Source organism: Drosophila montana, unplaced genomic scaffold (genome assembly GCF_035044405.1).
Source record: "Drosophila montana isolate Dmon_TW-CO22-7 unplaced genomic scaffold, ASM3504440v1 contig_3200_1, whole genome shotgun sequence".
NCBI lineage: Eukaryota > Metazoa > Arthropoda > Insecta > Diptera > Drosophilidae > Drosophila > Drosophila montana.
Window position 1 is genome coordinate 6,570,355 of NW_026998080.1, and position 17,706 is coordinate 6,588,060.

Sequence of the window (17,706 nt, forward strand, 5' to 3'; positions counted from 1 at the left end):
GGATGCAGCCCTTTGCATCGGGATTCTCGCGAAAAATGATGGCTAGCACTTAATAAGTTGCTTCTCTCATTCGAGTTCAGATAAAAAATTAGGCGGTTTGTTGTTCCATTTAAATTAAAATTAGGATTTACAATTACTATAGATAATTCGCTCATTAAATCCCGAGCTCTTAATAATATATATAAATTATAAATATATAAAATTCCTTATACGAGATTTTCTACTGTGTGGCCAACAAAGCCATAAATTATTTCAAATTTTTAAAATGTTTAAATGCAGAAATAGCCTTGATTCCTATAGCATTAAATAGGTCCAAATTAAAGTCTAGACATGTAGTAAATAATATATTTTTATAAGATTTTTGAATTGTTTGGTTCTGTCTTGCATTTTTCTTCAATATTGGAGAAAATTTGTGATAAATTGTGTTTAAAAAAAAATATATCATAGAATATACAAAAAAAACGCTAGACTAGCCAAAATAGATGTTATATAAAAATAAAAAATAGATCACCAAATCCCAACAATCAACTAGATAAATGTTCATAAAACATATATAAAATATGAATAAAATGACTAATTTCTGGTTCCCATCCACAGTTCGTAGTATTCTGTTTGCATTTAATGGATGTAGCCTGAGCATTCGTGATTGTTCATTCCTCTTTTATTTTGTGGGATATTTTGTTTTGTGCTTGATGGCTCCTCGGGCGCACACTCTGACCTTTAACCCATTTGCAGAGGTGCTCCCTTGGCATTATTTTTGCTTAGTTAAATTATAGAAGTCTATTCCTTAGCCCAGGCAGATGTGCACACATGTATGTGTGCATATGTATGTATAAAATTAATGACAACATCTGAGTGAACTCATCAAATTTGGAATTCATCATATTTTCCGCCTACTGCTAAGGCAGAGGCCCTGGCAAAGGCAACTGGCAACAGGCAAAGTTTGAGCTTTGCTGCAGCAGCAACAGCTGCCTCTGTCTCAGAGGCTTTGGGTGCACATTCTAAGTCAATGCGAATGATGATGAACTGCCTCGCTGCCCCACTCGCATAAATGATTTAAAGACTGAAGACTGCAGACTGTGGCAACAACAACAACAACAACTTGCCGCTCTCCCGATTCGAGGCTGGAGCTCAACAAGTTGCCAGGCTGTGGCTCGGTCTGGGCCTGAATCAGAGCGGGCACCCGAGCTGCCGTTGCTCCCCCTCGACTTCGACTTGGACTCTCCGAATGCAACTGCAACTCACAACTTCGACTGGCTGGTTTTTGTTTTTTTATGATGCACGACGCCCACAAGAGCTGTATATGTGGAATACATGTGCGCATCAGTGTGCGTATTTCTTATATATCTGTCTCGTGTCGGGCTCAGGAATTGATTGAAGTTCAACCTGAAGTTGTTTTGCGTTTAATGCTCTTTTTGGCATTTATTTTATTTGACGTTCAGTTTGTGGCCAAAACAAAACACAAATTTGGCTTTTTAATTAAGTTTTTTTCTGCAGATTTCTCTTTGCTTTTTAATGCCTATTTGCAAAATTTATTATTTATGATGAATACCTCCTGTATTTGATCCTCGGAGATGAGCATGATGGCACACACACACACACACAGAGAGGCAAACACACACACAGGCACAACTTTTGATTAATTGAGCTTTTAATGTGGTTGTTGCACTTGCAAAATTCAATGTTTGCGCGTTTATTTCTGGTTAGTTAAAGTTTCACGTTTTTGTCTCTCTTCGTTTTGATAGAGCTGAGAATTGTTTACATCGATTGATCAACGCGACGATGCAACGCCATCAAAGGTCGTTTATCAACTAAAAATATTGAAAGTGCCGCAGGGTGCAGCAATCGACGCGCTGACGTCGCAGCACAAATCAAACACACACACACACGCACACACACGTACACACGCATCGATTACCATGTGCGTATCTGTGTGTGCTGGCCGCCCGGCTGCCTGGCTGCCTGCCTGTGCGTCTGTATTTGTATCTGTGTGCTTTAATAATATGTACCTAATAAAATGAAGTCCGCTTAGCGAAAAAGAAAAACCCTTGTGGCAAACCTGACCAAGTCCTGGAAATATCCTTGCATCACAGCAGCAGCAGCAGCAGCGGACGCAGCCGCAGGCCAGTCGACAAATCCGTCTGGTCCCTGGGCAATAAAACAATAAAATACCCTAACAGAAGTTCTAGACCAATCATAATCGTTTTTATAACTACACACATGAATATATGTGTGTGTGTGTAGGACACATGGCACACACACACACACACGCACACATACACAGAGAGAGACTTGCCGGGGTTCGGTTATAAAAATAATCTCACTTATTTGTCGCTAGCATTTTGGACTAGTACCTAAATGTGTGCAGAGGCTGTGCTTGAAATTTGAATCCTTGATTCTGGGAATTGTCAAATGCGTTTTGCCAGATCAGAGTATGTGTTAATGTGTGCCCGTGTCTGTGTGTGTGTGTGTGTGTGTGTGTGTAATTTATAACTATCAGCGTACTAGGCATATGGCATTGTGAAAGTGCAAAGGTTTCGAATGGAAATGCTACTAAAAATTATATGACTAGATCCCGTTGCATGTTCTGTTTGCTGTGCCTCGTTTCGATCGGCTCATAATTTGTCCAGTTTTTATACACACATGCTCATTACACACACACACACACACACACACACACGCACACGGACACACAGTCGCAAACACTGTGAGTGTATCTTGTGCACATATTTATTTAAGAATTTCACACTCGTTATTGAAAATCGAAAATCTGTTGACCAGATTTTTGTTTTGTTTTGTTTTGTTCATTTTTTAATTAACTGAAATTCGTTGAGGTTTCGTTTTATTTTATTTTATATTATTTATTATTGCCTTTGTTGATTTAAGAAGTTCCTAAAGTACAGTGCTTACTGATTAAAAACAATTCAAAGTCGAATGCGGCTCGAGTGAGGCCGAGGGAATTATTTAAATTTTATGATGACAGGCAACGCGAATTCGACGAAGCTCGACTTTGATTCATCGGAACTCAATTTGTTTATTTGGCATTTAGTTTAATTGAATATTTTTGATAATTATTTGCATATAATAAATGTTGACAAATACTTCGTGTTGCTCGATAAAAATGTGAGCTGTAATAAACTCAACTAATTTTGAAGTCAAAGTCGTAATTAATTTTGTGTATTTGTGTTAATTATTTTAGAACGTTTCGCTGGCAATAATATAACAATTTAATTGCCTTTGTACAAATCGACAGTAGAATTTATAATTATTAACACTAAATAATAAACCGAAATGCGCAACAGTTTCATAATCCATATGGCATGAAAATTGCAATCTGAGAATTCGTTGGGAGGCAAATTGTAAAATAGTAGAATTGTAGAATTCATAATATGAGTATGTACAGATTATGTACAGAAAGAAATACGAAATGAATATGAAAAAATAATACAATATTGGAAAATGCTTTGGGGTCTATAATTAAACATAATTATTCAGTATGTACAGATAATTGACATTGATTAATGAGAGCAAAACGAATATAAACGAATCTATATGATTTAGTTTCGTTTTATATATGCACATATATATATATATATATATATATATATGTGCATATATAAAACGAAACTAAATCATATAGAAACGCGGAAAAAAAACGTACCAAAATAATATTTTGTCTTCGTCTGCGTTAGATAGATAGATAGATGGTTGGATGGATGGATGGACGGATGGGTGGATGGATGAATGAATGTCTGACGAGCAGTGGGGCGGCAGTCGCAGTGCCCAGACAACAACAACAACAACAACAACGACAACAACAACAACGGGCACTCACATCGTAGAATGATTTTCTTTTAGCATCTTGCGAGGCAGACAAATTCAAAATGGCTTTTCATACGCAGCAGCAGCAGCCACTCACTCAATTAACATAATTATCGTTATGAGCAGCGGCCACATTTTCACAATTAATGAAAGCCGCCATTTTGTGCTGCAGCAGCGCAGATACTTGCAGCAGCAGCTTTAAGGGATTAGGCAACCGAACAACAGCAACAACAAGCCGACACCTATATCCAGGGAGCACTGCAGCTGGGTCGCCTGGGCGGGTAGGCGTTGGCTAAGCCGGTTTCAGCCAATATCTTCCACTTCTACTGCTTGGCCGGTGTAAGCGAAGGTGTTAAGCGTGAAGCGGCCGAGATACGAACGGATACATGGCAAGCCGCCACAGATACATTTGTATCTCTGTGTGTCTCTCTTTGCAGCGTGAGGGTCAAAGTTTTTATAGTGCATAGAGAATGCGGGCTGTTTGATGAATTGCCAACAACGTCGAGGGTGTACGCGAGAGTTAATCGAAGTTTAGTTTTTATGGCCAGCGGCAAAAAAAAAAAAAAGCTGTTGCGGTTCACACGGCGCAACAATTTTGGCAACAGAGAGAGAGGGAGAGATAGCAAGAGAGGGAGAGAGACATATTTTAATTAACAGATTGTGCACTTCTTGTGATAATTTCACGCTGGCTCCGCAGCCATGCGTGAAAGAGTTTAGACCCAGGCCTAGGTCCAGGCATCTATGTCCAGGCATCTAGGCCCACTTAACAGCCTCCTTGAAGCGCACAGCATCTACACACGCACAGAAAAAAAAAGGAATACAAAAACTGGCTCTTTTCTCACCAAATTAGTGTGCTCAAGATGTGAGCATTAATTGCTCAATTGCAGCAAACCGGAACTGGGCAACGTGGAACTCGGTTTATTGCATGTGAACAGCTTCGGGCAGAAGCGTCAAAACGAGATCAAAACTTGGCGCATACCCCTGCTCCCAGCGCACGCACACACACACACACACACACACACACACACACTCGCACACACACACGCATAGACAGCTCGTCTTGGCAACTGGTTCAAGTTGTTGGCTATTAGCCGTTAATTGATAGTTTGTCGAAATGGCTGGGCTGAACGGCAACTGGCCCGCTCAACTTGGCTGGCAGTGTGTGTTTGCAAAGAGATTAAATTGACTAACACTAACCTGTCTGACTTGTTTGTACTGCTCTTCAAAGCTCCAGCCATTATTCTGCTGCGATGAATTGGATGCCTCGCTGGACGTCGATGAATTTGATGCGGAATTAGCTGCAAAGTGGCGCGCTGAGTTCAACAGTTAAACACCGGCTAACCCACAGCCCCATACCAACCTTCTTTGGCGCTCGGCGCTGTCGGCGATGCAAACGAGAAGGGATGCCCATTGCCGGCATTGTTGTTGTTGCTGCCGTTGTTGCTGTTGTTGTTGTTGCTGTTGTTGTTGCCACCAGCATTGCCTGCCGCATTCGTGTTGTTGCTGCTGCTGCCGTTGTTGTTGTTGTTAACGGCGCTGCCTCCACCTGTGCCGCTGCTAACTCCATTATTGTTGCCGGCGCCGGCGCTGCCCATTGCTGCAGCTGATCCTGTGCCAAGAGTTGCACCATTGTAGCTGGCGCCGTTGCTGGCGGCGGGCGGCACGGACACATTGGCCGCATGGCCAAAGGATGCAGCTGCCGCGGCCGCTGCCACCGAATTGTGCGGCAGCGGAAAGGCCGTGCTAATCGTTGTGGGCAGCATATTGGCGCCAAAGGCGGCCGCATGTGCCGCTGCTGCATAGTCCTGTTCCTGCAAGGCAGTCAAAGCGAAACGTAACCAATGATAATCAGAGTAGCTCATCATCTCAATATGACACAATCTGTTATTAAAGAACTCCGTTTTTTTGTTGTTGTGAGAACTATTCATTAAATATTATATTTATGTACGAATTGTACGATTAAAATTCCAAATCACACAATTTGATATAAATTTTTGATTTAATTGGAATTCATTCCCTTGAATATCAAATATCAAAGGGCTGACAATTTAATAGAAATTTGCTTTCTTTTTCGCCTTTTTATAACAAGTTGATGCGACTTGCAATGAAAAGCATATTTGAACTGTTTTTGGAGTGTGGTAATTTGAATTAATTAATATCATTTTATAAGGAAATGCATGTTGAGAAACATAAGTTTTATATAATATATCTGATCAGTATATGGCGATGTCTGATTGTATTTATATCTGTTTTGCTGCACATTATATTCTGCGTGAATAAGACGCTCTTGGAGTCTATAGGTCTATATAGATCTTAATGTAATAGCTAAAGTTTATCAGAGCTCTAATTGCATATGGATTAAAGTATTTTAATAACTTTAATTAGGTCGCTGTATGCAGCAGGGCATACTCTATAACAATTATTGATTGGCTAGAAGGGCGAAATTAGACAGCTCCGATCATATAAATTATATTCCTATATAGTCCGAAAAGTCGGCTCTATCTACGGAAACCTGCCTATCTGTCTGTGTGTTTATACGCAAACCCAACTCTTATATCAAACCTATCTAGATGAAACTGGACATAAGGTCTTCTTTTTCTTGAAGTAGGCAGTTAGAGTGTATTTCTGGAAGCGGGCGAAAGGAATTTAGCCTTCAGGTCTAATAATAAGCTGAGGTGTAAAAAGTCTTTGCAAGGTTAACTTTATTTTTTGACTAACTAATGTTTTGATTTTAAAAAAGTGAAATAATATATAAAAAGCAGAGCTATACCAGAGAATCGAATGATCAGTTCTTCTAAATCTGATATATCTATATCATTTTTATAAATATATCTATATCTTTATCTCTTTCTATGTATAAGTCGCCCTTTAAGATTGACTACCGTGCATCTGATTTCCTTTTGTTATAAAGTCTTCCGTTTAATGCTTTGCCTAGGATCATAACAGATAGATCGCAGATCCTAGATCGTCAGATCTTTTCTCTTAAAAGTTAATAATACTTATCCAGCTTTGGGCTAAGCACTCACCATGAGACCCACTTTCATGTCTCGCACTTGCATCTTGAGCTTCTCGAGAACATCGCTGTGCTGGAGATTTGGAATGCTGTGTAGGCCGCCGATGCCCATGAAGCTGCCCAGCGCGTTAAGCGGATGATTCGGCGGCAGTTGATGATGATGGCTGGAACAACAACAAGCATATAGATCAATAAACGTGTATCAGATGGGGCTGAGCTGGGATTAGGTGCTACCCACCTGAGTGGTAGATCTGTTTGCTGCTCGGGACTGGCAAAGTTGAGGCCAGCGCCGCCGGCGACTGTGTGACTGAGACGTGCGGCAATTGCCGCCTTGGCGCTCAGCTGATGATGTTCACCGTCGACGGAATCGCAGTCGCGCATCTCGTCATCCGTGCGATCGCCGTGGGACTGCAAAAGAACCGCCAGAGAACAGAGTATTAGTTAAACAGGCGTTGGCTGCACCAAATTGATGGCGGCGCTTATGTCAAAACATGCCGCATCGATTGCGATCAATGCATCTTCGAGCTGATCACATTGATCGCCTCGATAATGCGCCCGCTGCGCTGGCCAAATGTCCAACAGTTTGTCATGTGGCGGCGACTTTGCTGCTGCGTGGGCAGCGTTTAGCCTCAGCCGCAGCCCGTGCCAAAGGCACAACATTAACACATACAAAGAGAGTGAGAGAGAGCGAGAGAGAGAGGGGCTATTTCAATTGTATTGCCAGCGAGGCGACAACAAAGGTAACCACTTAATAAATTAACAATGGCAAGCCGGTAATGGCAATCAAGCAGAGAGCCACAACCACAGCCAGCCCAGGGCCAGCCCAAGCCCAAGCCCAAGCCGAAGCCCAAGCCAACAGTCCAGGCTATTAAGAGCGAGTGGAGCTGGTGGGTCGTTGCAAGAGTTACATCCATGGCGTATCCGTGGCCACAACCGTTTCAAGCGTACTATTGCCAGCCGTGACTCTGGCAAGAAGTCGGCCACGCTTGGCCGGCTGGCTGCCTGTCCGCGGTCCGCGGTCCGGTCTTTGCTTTTTATGCATTTGGAGAGGTGCAAATTAAGCGCATCTGTGACTGTGTGCAAATCGGGAATTTTCAATTTAAACACATCCAAGCGGCAGCCAACCGACAGCAGCACACACAACACACACAACACACACCACACACACAAAGTAACCTGTGCTGCACAATGTAAGCCAAGCCATGCCCAGGTTAGGCCGGGCATCATCATCATCATCATGATCATGATCACGATGCTCATCATCGGCCTCATCGGAGCACAGTTCGCATCTGAGTGTGCAACTTTTTTCATGTGTGTATACAACATTTATCGCCGGTATCGTTGTCGTTGTCGCTGTTGTCGCTGTTGTTGTCGCATTGCTGTAATCATAAATGCAACCAAAACCAAAGCACACATAGACAACCTCTGAGCTGAAAGGGGCAACAGGGGCTATGGACTCTGGTATTCGCAGCAGAGAGCTGTTGCGGTTCCAAGAATTCTTTGAAGTTCGCGCAAAATGCAAACGCCTTTAATAGTACGAATACGAGTACACTGGCAAAAATATAATAGCATCATGTTAACATTATGTTAACTAGTTAACATGATTAACAATGCTGGTGCTTTAAGAAATTATTAAGAATCGATCCGCATAGAATTTAATCTCTGTACACAATATGTGTGGGATGTGGCCAAATGCTTCTCATATATTAATTTAATTTTTATATTTTCTGACTTATCTTTTTGCACTTATTGTCTTTTTACATTAACTTCATTTATTTACTAAAATGCATTAAATTAATTTTACATAGAAATTATAAGTTTTCAAAATTTTGGCAGCTTGCCACAATAGATTTCCTATAATTCTAGCTACCCAGTCCTAGTTTAATTGCATTTCTTTCAGTGTAAAACCGAATGTGAGTGTGGCAAAAATGTGGCCAACACCATTTGGTTAGCTCAAGTGATATGCGGCAACTCCTATTCCGACCAGGCTCAAACGAGAACTCGAACGCGAACGCGCATAATGAAATGGTAACGTCTTGCTCTTGCCTCTGTTTGGTGGCAACAGCCTCCGCCTTCGCCTCCGCCTTCGCCATCGCCATCGCCTCCATCTCCGTCCCCATCTTCGTCTCCGTGAGCAGCTCCATCTTCTTTGTGGGCACATATTGGCGCATTGATCGCTGCTCGCATTGGACGATGTTGGTTTCAGTTGGTTGGTTAGTTAGTTGCCAATTCGCGGTTACCACATGGAAGCAGCCATATTTGCATATATAAAGTACATACAGCCAAGCATGTGTGTGTGTGTGTGTGTGTGTGTGTATGTGTGTACATCAAATTAATGTAAGTTATCGAATCCATGCGAAATATGTGCACTCAGAGGCCGATGGACGCTTCGCTGGCAACATTTTAGTTGCGGTTGGTTTTTTATTTTCTGCTGAAGTTGTTGTTCTTGTTGTTGTTTTTGTTGTTGCTGTTTCTGTTGACCAGGCCCAAACAATAATTGTGGTATTGAAGCAGCCAGCTACGGCCTGGGCCTGGGCCTGGGTCTGGGCCTGGGCTGTGCCCGCTGCCAAAGGCGTGCAGTTTACGCCGTGTTGCACCTATAAAATGTCTAATTAATGCACAACGAATTTGCGCCGCAGTTGCGTGTTGCACAAAAATAAAAAATAAACCAACTAAAAAATGCAACTTTTGATGCAGTTCATTAGCCGATCGATAACCAAGCGTTTGTTTTTGGTGTACTTTACGAATTTTCATTTGATTTTTTGCTTTGCAATAAACAAGTGAACTTTTAGCTGCCAGCTAAATTTATATAATTCAAATTTGTACTTCGAGTTGCGTTCAATTGAAGTTACAGTTAATTGTAAATTAAGTGAGCTGCCAAAATATATAAAACTTTAAGTTCACGTGCAATATGAGATATTGATAATATGAGATGATATAAGATAAGATGATATTGATAAAAAATAAGATATTTGAGCAGTCAGTCTCATAAAACAACTCAATCTAAACCTTAAGAGATATTTTACACAAATTTAAATTATATTCATTTCATTTTTATATATTAATATGTGAATACAAATTAATTTTAAGAACTTTCTTTATTTATTTCAGGTATATTAAATAAGGAATTATTTAATAAGGAATCTTCTGGAAATATCTAAATCTTTAAAGGTATTTGAATAAAATTTTAATTATATTTATTTAATTTATATACATTTTGCACTAATTGATTCTAAGAACTGTCTTTATTAATTTTAAGTATAATGCGAGAACATTTGTTAGGGAATATTCCAACAATATCTAAATCTAAAGGTATTTTAAATCAATTTTAATTATATTGATTTAAGTTTTTTAAGTATATTTCGAGCAAATTGAATAGGGAATTTTCTTACTCTTACGAAAGTCCCATATGGAACCCTAAGGGGCGCCCATATTCCTCTGCATTTGGCATATCGCTGAGTGGAGGTCTTTTATGTGACCCAATATCTGAATGCAATTATGTACAGCTGTCGCATAAATAATTATGTACGATAAGCTGTACTAGTTTTAGGCAAAAGCATTAGCTAAGGCAAAAACGCAGCCGCTAATGATGGCCAGGTATCTTGTTGCTCAAAAAAAAAGAAAAAGTAAAATAAAAAACTGTGTCGCCAGCCCATATATATATATATATATATATATATAATAGTTGTATACAAATAGGCAGAGATAGTACTGAGGCGCACAGCTACACGGCAGTTCCATTAATTTGGACTTTGCCGGGGCAATGATAAACGCCGGAGCGTGTTATCGGTTTAACTTTTACCGCAGCACTTTCATAGGAAAGCCGAAAAGACATTAAATCGCAATTAGACCTGACGCAGAAGTTGCGCCAAAGCCTCCGGGTGCACCCACAATGCAATACTCGAGATACTAGATACTATGTGTACATGTGTAGAGCTCGCATTGTGTGTAGCTACGCGATACGATACTCGTGGGCAGGTATGACTGGCCCGTGTCCCCCCTGTCGCCGTGTCCCCCCGCCCCCCCGTATCCCCGTATTGATTGCAATTTACTTTAATAGCTTTCGATGCACCGCAAAAGACGACGACATTTGTGACAAGATGGGGGCACAAAGGGGCGCATGGGGCGAATGTGGCGACTATCTAACTGCAAATTGCATTTGTATTCGGTCGAAGAATATTCAATTTATTTGCCGCTGACAGTTTTTATCACTAATTAGTTTACATTATTTTCGATAGAAGCGCTGAAAATAATTTATCTTAATTTATTATCATTGCATTTGACCACAAATGCAATTTAGTTAATTTCGCTTGTCTGTTATTGTTGTTGTTCCTGTTGTTGCTTTTGCCTCGACAAGTTGATATGAACGACAATTGCTATTGTTGCATTGACAAATTGTCGGAAGCACTTCGGGTCAGGAGAGCTGCTGCCGCTGCCGTCGGCACTCAGCGATCCGCTCATCATCGGCGAAACGGGATATCGCACAGAGGGCATGTCGGACGGTGCGGACGGAGCGGACAGGGCTGCGCCGCATGTGCAACATGCCGTGCTAATTTAAAACAAAAGGACGAGCCGCTGCGGCCACTGGAAATCCATAATGTGACAAAGCGGCGAGCGGCGCGGGGCAAGCTGTGAAGGGCGCAGCATGCAAACAGGATCAACTAACTACCAGAGCGGACGCCCAGCCCAGCCACAGCCACACAGGCGGGTAGGCAAGCGTTTTATTGTGTGAAGGATTAAGATTATATAGCAGGCATATGCTCGCCGTCTCTCCCCTCTCCCTCTCTCCCTCACTCTCCCATTGGGTAGCTGTGTGTGCGTGTTTTTTTAGACCGAATTGTAAACTAGAAGTCCTAATGTTCTTATGATTCAAGTGCTCTTTGGGCGTGCTGGCGTCTTAAGTTTATTAACGTCCTATTTTCATAGCACGATTTTTAGAATTATCTACTTTGAATTATTCCTGCAATATTCCTGGAACTCATAAATACCATGACAGTAGCTATAGAAATTTCGATTGGTTAGAAGAGAGGAAAAGCCAGGCTTTTTTTTTGTTTAGTAAGGACTTTCGAAATGAAATGTTTATGATTTATTTTAAATATTGCAAAAATTGGCCATATTTCATTTTTCATCTGAATTTGAATGATTAATAATTTTATAGCAGCTTAAGTCGATGTTGCACACAATCTTTGAATTGTATAGAAACAAAGCAAAAGAAGATGAGATGAAGTAAATATTTCTCTAAACTATAATATGATTAATCTTCACAGTCAGAATATTATCTAATAAAGTCAGAATCTATTTAAATTGATCTGAGTCACATTTAATTAAGTCTGAGGCTATTCGAATTAGTTTAAATTAATATATTAACGACTGTTAATTAACAAAGTATCTCAGAAGATATTTTAAAAGGAAAACATATAAACATATAAAGATTAAATGCTAGAGGCATGTTCTGATTATTCTCATTTATAAATTGGGTTAAATAGTAAAAAAAAGGAACCCAAAGAAGACGTTGTTGACATATTAGTTAATACGATAAATTGTTGGGTTTCGAACGTTTAAAGTTAACAAAAAGTTAATAATACCGTTATTAATAATATCTGATAGTTCAAATTAAAGGTTTTTTTTTGTCAGATCCAACTTCAACATTAAATATTAATTTAGAATTGACATTTTTTTAAGTTTTAACTTTAAAAAATTTTCTTTAGCCTCAAAAAACATACAGATTGGGTACAATTTCTTATGTACATACGAATGTAGCATAATGTTTTTATGAAATGCATATTTTTATATGCACCCACATGTGTATGCACTTAAGACGCACACAATGTGTGTGTGTGCACATGCATATGTAATAAATGGCGGCGTTTTCTCATATCTGAATAAAAATGCGAACATATACACATAAATAAAAATTGCTCATTTACGCATCCACCCCGTGGCGAATTATTTCAACGCGCTGCGACGATGACGACAACAACAACAACAACGACAAGGAGAAGAACAAGAGGCAGCGACTAAAAAGTACAACAAATATATATATATAGATATATAGATATATTAAGGGCAGGACCAAAACATGTGCAACGTGGTCGATACGGAAACGCCGCTGCAGGCCGAAGAGCATGAAAATAAAATTAAAATGCAAAACGTATCTGTGAGATACATGCTCATATATGTACGTATGAATGTAATATGAGCGTGAGTGCGAGTGCAAGAGTGAATGCTAGCATGCGTGTGTGTGTGTGTATGTGTGTGTGTGTGTGTGTGTGCGCGCGCGCGAATGTATTTGTGTGCGTCGCGTATTTCATTCGCTCGCGACGCGACGAAGCGGAAAAAATAAAGCGAATAAAATATAAAAATGGAAACAACAAAACAGAAACTGAAACCGAAACGGGCAACAAACATAATGGCGCATTCGCTGTGCCGGTTGCCCGCTGGCTGCACGACCCAAGCGAGCGAGCGAGCGAGCCCATTGCCCCTGCCCCACAGAGCCCCCTCCGCCCACCCCCTCCTTCCAACAACCAACAAACCACCTACCCACTATTATATGGGCGCTGCACGCACGCCCATGTTTTGTGTAATTGTGTGCGTGTGTGTGTGTGTGTGTGCGTGACTGAAGGCAGACGAAAATTTCGCGTAAACAATAAAATAATGTAAAAGGTACAACAACAACAACAAATAAGAAGAAAAAATGAAACCGGTTAAAAAAGCAACGAATAAAAGGGCCAACGACTGTTTCTGCTGGCCTGTGCCTCTTGCTGTTGTTGTTGTTGTTTGTTTGCGACCTGCGCCTAGTTTCGATTGCAGGCGGCATTAATTTAAAAAAAAAAAAAAACGCAAATGCATTGTTTTTATTACAGCCGGCGAGGACCAGCCCCAAAAGCAACAGCTCAAATATTGCCTGCTGCCTGCCTGCCCGTCGATCGCAGCGCCGATAAACGAGCTTAACTTATGCTCTTGCAGATGAAGAGTATTGTGCTTTCAGCATTAAACGAGTAACGCATAGAAGAAGTCAAAAACCGCACGCATAGCTATGCTAAGCAATTTAGCTGCACACATTTCTGCAAGGGTATTTAATTTTCGGCGCGCCATAAATAACTGTTCTTTCTGGTTTCTCATTCGCTTATTCATTCATTTAACGGGCCAGCGAGAGCTTTCGGCCAGGCGTCCGTTTTCGGTGAGAGCGCTTGCAAAGTCGACAATATAAAAAGCCACGCCCTTTCGCGATGCGAGGCAAGACGTTGTGTTTATTAGTGCTTTGATAATAAGCTTTTATATTTGCCAGTGCATGTGTGCGTGTACATAATGTATTCGCACAATACGTGTGTGTGTGTGTGTGTATTGTTTATTACACTTTATCGCAGCTCGTAAGCAGCTGCAGCTGCGGAGCTGCCGCCAGCGCTGGAAAAAATCCAATTAACAATTTTATTAGCTATGGTTGAAAAATAATTCATAAATTCATTCTAAACAAAACTGTAATAATCATCATTTTTATGAGCTTGTTGTTTTTTTTTTCAGTTGTGTTTTTGTGGCATTTGTCGCCATTGGCTTTTATTGCTGTTATTTCTATTGCTTTGCCATTTGAATGTGTTTTGGTTTGTTGTTGTTGTTTTTCATTTTAATTAAATTAAAATTGTATTCGCATCGATGACACGTCGTATGCACTTTCGTGATTGCCACCCAGCAAAATGGCGCCTATGTCCCAAACCCCAACCCAATAGGGATTTCATTCTGTCCGTAGGCTCTGCAGCATCAAAGCTGCCCCAAAGGCGACATTTCGACTGCTCTGCTCTGCTCTCTAATACTTAATCAAATATTTTTTACCGCCCTGACACACTCATGTGGGTTATCGTTATGCAACAACAACAACAAAAACAACAACAACAACAACAACAGACACTTGCCCCTAGAGCGCAACAAAGAATTTAATACAAATCGTTGCCTGTCAGCGTACAAGAAGCCAAACAAATTATAACAGGTGCCGCTGCCGCTGCCGTTTTTGAGTGCATTAAGAACCTCACACACACACGCACACACATACGCGCGCGAATGCCCCCAAGTTATGGAATTGAGTCCGGAATGAAAGAACGTGGTTGGGGGTTTGGGGGTGGGGGCCCTCGTATCGGCAGCTAATTTTCCATTGCTTCATAGCCAGATACGAGGCTGGCAGCCAAGTGCTAAACTGTTGGGAATCTGTAAACCAAAACAACAGTTAACGTCACTGAGATTCGGACACACACATACACAGAGAGAGATATGCACACCCACACTCAAGCGCAGACAGCAGCCAGACAGTGTTGGCAAATGTCGCTAAATCGAACAGCTAAAAATAGCCAAAAGCTGAATAAGCAATAGGCAGACTTACATCTGCCAGTCAGCTGAGCTGCCAAAAAAGAGCTAAATTTAGCCTTAGCTAGAAAATAGCTGAATGGGCAGCACTGCAGCCAGAGCCAACTGCCAACAGCTCCCACAGTCGGTGATTTAATGTGGGAACAGCAAATGGCGCTGATGTTGAACACGTGCGCGGCGCCGGACAGCCAGCCAGCCCTCTGCTCGAATGGGAGTTCGAAGCCGAAAGTGTCCCATGCCACAGCACTGAATGTTGCATGCCACTTGGCTGCTTGGCTGTGTCTTTTGCTTGATTTAATTTAAAAGCAATTCAAAAAAAATCAAAAAGCCAACTTCAATGATTTTAAACTGTGCGTTTAACCCAAGTAATTAAAGCTGTGCCTCAAATGACAACAACAACAACAACAACAACAACATTTGTGGACCTGCGGACCACAGCCGGGTTGTTGCAGCAGCCATGGGGCACGAACTTCAACTCCGCGACTCGCTTCATTTGAAAATTTATGACTTTTTGACAGCCCACATTATTGTTTAATCGTGACTTTTGGTCCAAATCTGAGAATTCGAGAGTGTTTGCCTCTTTCCACAGAGTTTACAGCGTTAGGATTTGATACGAGCATTGATATTAAAAATTCGAACGCGCGAATGACACCAGCATATTATATTCATTCCGATCGAGCCTGCCTGCCTGCCAGCTCGACTAGTTAATTAAAAACACCCACATGCCAGGCCAAAAGGCAGCAACAGCTCGTTTGCCAAATGTCCACTTGGCCGGGCAATTGTAAATGATATACCCTCGCATCGATCGATGTGTTCAATTAACACACACAGTCCCCTCCGACTCCTGCCTCCTCCCGCTCCATCCTGCCCAAGTTATGTGGTATTTTATACGAAATTTTATGCAAAGAAGAAGAGACAGCAAGAGGCGAGCTGAAGGTGGTTGACCAACTCGACGGACTGGGCCCAATGTTTGCACAAGATTATCAAAAGGGGGGGGGGGGGCAGCCAAAAGACGAAGCTATTAAAAATTATATAAATATCCATGTATCTGACTCAGTGCAAGTGTGTACGCATGTATGTATGTATGTATGTATGTATAATTGTATGTATGTAAAGTCTGGCTCATTGTTGATCAACGCGGCACACTGTCTATCAACAATGAAATAAAAATGAAAGAAAAACAAAAGGGGGCCTAACAAGAGTTTTATTGAAGAAGAGACACATGCATGGGCATACCTGTGCCTATGCACACACACAGATACACACAGATACACACACTCGCACACACTCGAAAAGTGGCAGAGAGGCAATAAAACCCATTTAATATTCATTTAAGGTACTAACAAATAATGCAAATATTTAAACATTTTATTTACATATGAACGCCATCAAAGAGTTGAATTGAAAGAGATCTTTCAATTGATGAAAGGTGAACGAGATACCCCTACCTACTCCTAGACCCGAGCTGCAAACGTACCAAGATGATGCTCCACGCCAGAGCCACAGCCAGAGCCAGAGTCGGAGTCAGAGTCAGAGTCAGAGCTCAGCGAAACAGATGAATCTATTTGTATTTATGAGCATGTGTGTATGCACTTAGCTCAGTGTGTGTGTGTGTGTGTGAGTGTGTGTGAGTGTGTGCGAGTGTGTGTGTGCGTGTGTGAGTGTGTATAATAAATGCCTTGTATGACCATTTAGCATGTCACCTTTTAACGGCTCCATGGCAAACAAAACGAATACATCAACCGAAAACGAATACTCCCAGACCCGGGCTCTGCTTAATTTTGAATCAACAATTTAACATTATAATTACGTTTCGAATCATCTGCAAACACAGTCGCGACTCGAAGAGGAATTGCATCAATACAAAGCTTTTAGTCATTCGTCCCGGCCATAACATAATATATATGGGCTCCCATCTGTCTATAGAGAGGCAGGCGATTGTAATAGTTCCGACGGCAAAACAACGATAACTTTATTTAGATTATGAAGAAGCAGTCTTAAATATATATACAATATTTGATTGAATATCGTATTTTGTTCTATTCTATTCCATATAACATTTGATATTGCTTATCATATAACCGACACATAAATCTAGGATAGAAGGCAATAGCTTGCATTTTTTATGGTAAAACTAATAATTGGTAATACCCGGCATTACGAATGCTTTATTTGAAGTTTTTAACTCAGATTCCCCCCTATTTTTCGGCAGTGCGCATTAATTTTTTTGTAACTTGGAAATAGTTCGAATGCTTTTGTATGGAAACTGAATATTTTAATTTCAGCCGAGATATATATATAAAAAGATTCAGATCTTCGCTGCTGATAAAAAATTGTAGTTTAATATCAAATAAAATTTTTATTTGTATATAATAGAATTTTAAAGATTTTGAAATTTTGGAGCAAAAATTAATTTGTAACACTTGCAGAAAGAATTTTTGAAAAGACGTCCTGGTGCTCAAGTCAGAAAACTCAAGTCACAAAAAGAAAGTATTGTCAATATTATTTGGATTTCTTAA

The 17,706-nt window shown here is 40.7% G+C and overlaps 1 protein-coding gene across 3 annotated transcripts in view; it reads right to left on the reverse strand.

The window, feature by feature from the left end:
- retn (retained) overlaps positions 1-17,706 on the reverse strand; it is a 28,146-nt gene that overhangs the window by 9,273 nt on the left and 1,167 nt on the right. For 2 of the 3 annotated variants that reach the window (XM_064686771.1, XM_064686770.1), the window contains exons 2-5: positions 7,074-7,243; positions 6,849-6,999; positions 5,183-5,633; positions 5,020-5,135 (exon numbers count right to left, since the gene is read on the reverse strand). In XM_064686771.1, coding sequence (XP_064542841.1) covers positions 5,020-5,135; positions 5,183-5,633; positions 6,849-6,999; positions 7,074-7,243 — 888 coding nt within the window. The remainder of the gene's footprint in view (positions 1-5,019; positions 5,136-5,182; positions 5,634-6,848; positions 7,000-7,073; positions 7,244-17,706) is intronic. The other variant, XM_064686769.1, reaches the window with a different exon arrangement.